This window comes from Phytophthora parasitica (genome assembly GCF_000247585.1).
Source record: "Phytophthora parasitica INRA-310 unplaced genomic scaffold supercont2.23, whole genome shotgun sequence".
NCBI lineage: Eukaryota > Oomycota > Peronosporomycetes > Peronosporales > Peronosporaceae > Phytophthora > Phytophthora nicotianae.
In genome coordinates this window covers 359,476-360,515 of record NW_008649009.1, presented here as the reverse complement: position 1 = coordinate 360,515, position 1,040 = coordinate 359,476, and the positions used below count along the sequence as shown (strand labels likewise).

Here is a 1,040-nt window from a genome sequence, read left to right as displayed (position 1 = left end):
CGCCGACGGGTACACAAGGTGATCCCTCAGCAACCCCACGGTTATCGAAGTACCCCCTCCGTTAGTCGGCAGTCCGGGGCACTGTGTGTCCGAGTGGATCGCAACGCGATTTTGTGACAATCACTCCACCACAGTGCCCACCACCCAGAGACTAGTTCACGCCAATCAAAAGCGCACTTTTACAGATAGCGCGTAGTTTCCGCAGATCTCTGTAGGCTGTTGTGTAATCTTTGTGTCAATACCCTTCTTGGTTAGTGGGCCAACCATGCCAGACATTGCGCAGTATGAGTGCACCAGATCGCGTGGAAGCTCATGTAGCTCACTGAGCACTTTATCGCGACCCTGAAGTGCAGTGAAAACGGAATACGCCTCTATAGCAATCGCATGGATGATAAAAACAACACATCACCACGAATCCTCTGGCGCACAAGTTGGGGCTTTTCTTTTAAATGTTGACGTATTTGAAAGTGATTTTTCATTAACCACTGAGTGACAGTGCTCATAGAAATCCAACGCGTATTTGCCACACGAGGACATTCACCCCCCCCCCCCCCTGCATGTTGCCGACCAAATCTTCTGACGCCGCAAGTGACCACTCAGCCCCGTCAATGTTGATAAACTTGTCGTCCATTGCACTCGAATAGACACTCTGCATCACTAGATCAAATTGATGAAGGCAGGGCGCACACACGTTTTGCAGCCGAGAAGTGACGCCACTTGCTTCTCCCGTCATGTTTGAAGCACCGTCAGTAGATACGGCAATTTCGACATTTAGCGAAAGAGCACGTCAAACATGTACTCGTCAGTGTGGCGTTCAAGTAACGGGTTATTAATTAATATCTGTTGTCGAAATGCCGAACGCCTATTGCTCACAGAATATGCTGAAAACGTGTTGCTACACCCGTAAAATATGCCGCTCCAAGCACAACCCTAGTCTCAACAGAAAATCAGCGCTAAAATCTTACCACTTTATTCTTAGCATTCAAAAGCTGAATCGTTCTAGTTCGCTATTTATATTTAAATTAGCAATGTAACGTTCC

General features: G+C 47.6%; 1 protein-coding gene across 1 annotated transcript; it reads right to left on the bottom strand.

Moving 5' to 3' along the window:
* Positions 1 to 165: 165 nt before the first annotated feature.
* PPTG_10812 (hypothetical protein) lies at positions 166 to 733 on the bottom strand (the record flags this gene model as incomplete). Its single annotated transcript, XM_008906269.1, has 2 exons — positions 166 to 342; positions 569 to 733. The coding sequence occupies 2 exons, from the start codon at positions 731 to 733 to the stop codon at positions 166 to 168; spliced, it is 342 nt and encodes a 113-aa protein (XP_008904517.1).
* Between the last annotated feature and the right edge of the window lie 307 nt (positions 734 to 1,040).